This window comes from Nicotiana attenuata, chromosome 10 (assembly GCF_001879085.1).
Source record: "Nicotiana attenuata strain UT chromosome 10, NIATTr2, whole genome shotgun sequence".
Classification (NCBI taxonomy): domain Eukaryota; kingdom Viridiplantae; phylum Streptophyta; class Magnoliopsida; order Solanales; family Solanaceae; genus Nicotiana; species Nicotiana attenuata.
In genome coordinates this window covers 1051429-1053409 of record NC_031998.1, presented here as the reverse complement: position 1 = coordinate 1053409, position 1981 = coordinate 1051429, and the positions used below count along the sequence as shown (strand labels likewise).

Below are 1981 nucleotides of genomic sequence, written 5' to 3'. Positions count from 1 at the left end.
TTTTCTTTTGGAGTTGATTCAACTTCCATCGGAGTTAAATTGGTGTCCGGTGGGTTGGGAGGGTTTAGTGCCAGTGGTAATAATTGGTCCTGTGCGGGAGGAGGGGGGTTGGGGGGGAGGGGGGTGAGGCTATCTAGGGGGGGAGGGAATAATTGTAGAGAGAATTTACCTCTCCGTATATGGTAATTTTCCTATGGAGACGAATCAACTGACAGAGTTAACTAATGGGATTATGGAATCCGTACCTAAAAACATTGGAGAATATGAAGATTTGACTCTTTAACTTTTTTTCCGCAATATTTTCCAAATGAGTTTTATTTTTAATAATTCGTACCTATAAACATTGGAGAATATGAAGATTTGACTCACTTTATTCCGTAATATTTATCAAATGAGTTCTCTTGGTAATCCATACCAAGGAATATTGGAGAATACAAAATTTTGTTCAACTTTCTTCGCAATATTTACCAATGGGAATGTGTCGTAATTTTTTTGTTGGTAATTTATCCGTTGGCATCTGTTGCTAAATTACATTGTTACATTTTACCCGTGATACTTACAAACGGAATTCATCAGTTGGTAAAGTTTGATTAGAAAAAAAAAAAGTTTATAATCCGCTCTTATATTTTTGGTAAAAAGATTTGTTTCGAAGTCGTTGATTATCCGTCAGTAATTTATCAACGATAATTATGGTTGGTAAAATATGTTGGTAATTCCCTTTCTTTTCTTTTCTTTTCTTTTTTTTTTTGTTTTTTTTTTTTTTTTTTTTTTTTGGTAATGCTACACCTATGAAACCATTGAACAAACTAGTTAAACATAAAGCATATTGATGTACCAATAAGGAGTGAAAGAACAACATGAAAATGAAGGTTTGTCATAACAGCATCCAGTAGCATCACAACGTTTTTTATTTAGTTAAAAGGGGCCAACATAGGCTTATAATTCCCTTAGTACAAGCAACAGTAATTAATAAAGGATTTTACTTTTGCACACATAAGTATATTCTAACAACTAGGAACGGCAACTCCACACGCATTAGCAACCCTTCTAGCATTAGGACTATTGACATATTGTCTCAGGCTGGGATCCTTCATGTACCCACACAGACAAGGCTGTTGCTCCCTCATCTTGCTGCAACATGCCGAAGATGGTGGCTGTGAAGACGTGACTGCCCCTACACACTCACTCAGCTGCGAGGCACTGCATGTCACTGCCTCGCTCGCCTGAAGTTCCCCTAGGAGAACCAAGGTTACAACGAAGATCATTGCGAGAAAAGAACCAGCCTTCATCTTCTAAGGTCTTGAGAAAGTAATTTGAGCTATATATTTAGTTTTTGAATAGAGAGATTATAATAAGAAAAGTGCGGTGAAGAACTTGTAAAAAGTGGTGCCTCAATTTATAGATAGTGTTGGGGCAATTACTTGTTTGAATTGACTTAGACAAGCCCATGCTAAGGAAAGAAAAGGGCCTACATTGTACTGAAAATGCCATATAAGAGGATGTCATCGTAACTAATTATAGGAAAATGGTTTGTAGTTTGGCGCTGTTGGGAGTAGTCCGCTGGTAGCTAGTATTTTGATCGGTGGCAGACGGTGTTAACATAAGGCTACAACTTTTGCCGAGTAAGACGTAGTAATTAGTTTTTCAGCATAAGAATTAAACTCAAAATAACTTAAATATAGAAGAAAAATAAAATTACTACGTCCTACTCTATTATGTCACTTAAAAAGGTAATTAGTAGAAAATGGATTAGTAACTTAAAAGTAAACAAATTACTAGCTAATAAGTTATAATGCAATAATAGTGTAAAAACTTTTTTAACCTCTCAAAAGCCTGGTCATGAAACCGGCTATAGTACTCGTGTTACTCTGTTCATGCTGCGGCTTATTAATTTCTTTTTCTTATAACAAGAATCATATATACTTATATTAAAAACTCAAACATTTCCAGAAATATTACTGTTTACCTCGAAAATACGAGT

The 1981-nt window shown here is 35.4% G+C and overlaps 1 protein-coding gene across 1 annotated transcript; it reads right to left on the bottom strand.

Moving 5' to 3' along the window:
* On the bottom strand, positions 855-1388 carry LOC109233807 (non-specific lipid-transfer protein 2-like). The gene has a single exon (XM_019399670.1). The coding sequence runs from the start codon at positions 1287-1289 to the stop codon at positions 1005-1007; it is 285 nt and encodes a 94-aa protein (XP_019255215.1). The 5' UTR covers positions 1290-1388; the 3' UTR covers positions 855-1004.

What these genes read in the sequence shown, in the direction of transcription:
- LOC109233807 (XM_019399670.1), bottom strand. Translation starts at nt 1,289, where the DNA reads ATGAAGGCTGGTTCTTTTCTCGCAATGATCTTCGTTGTAACCTTGGTT.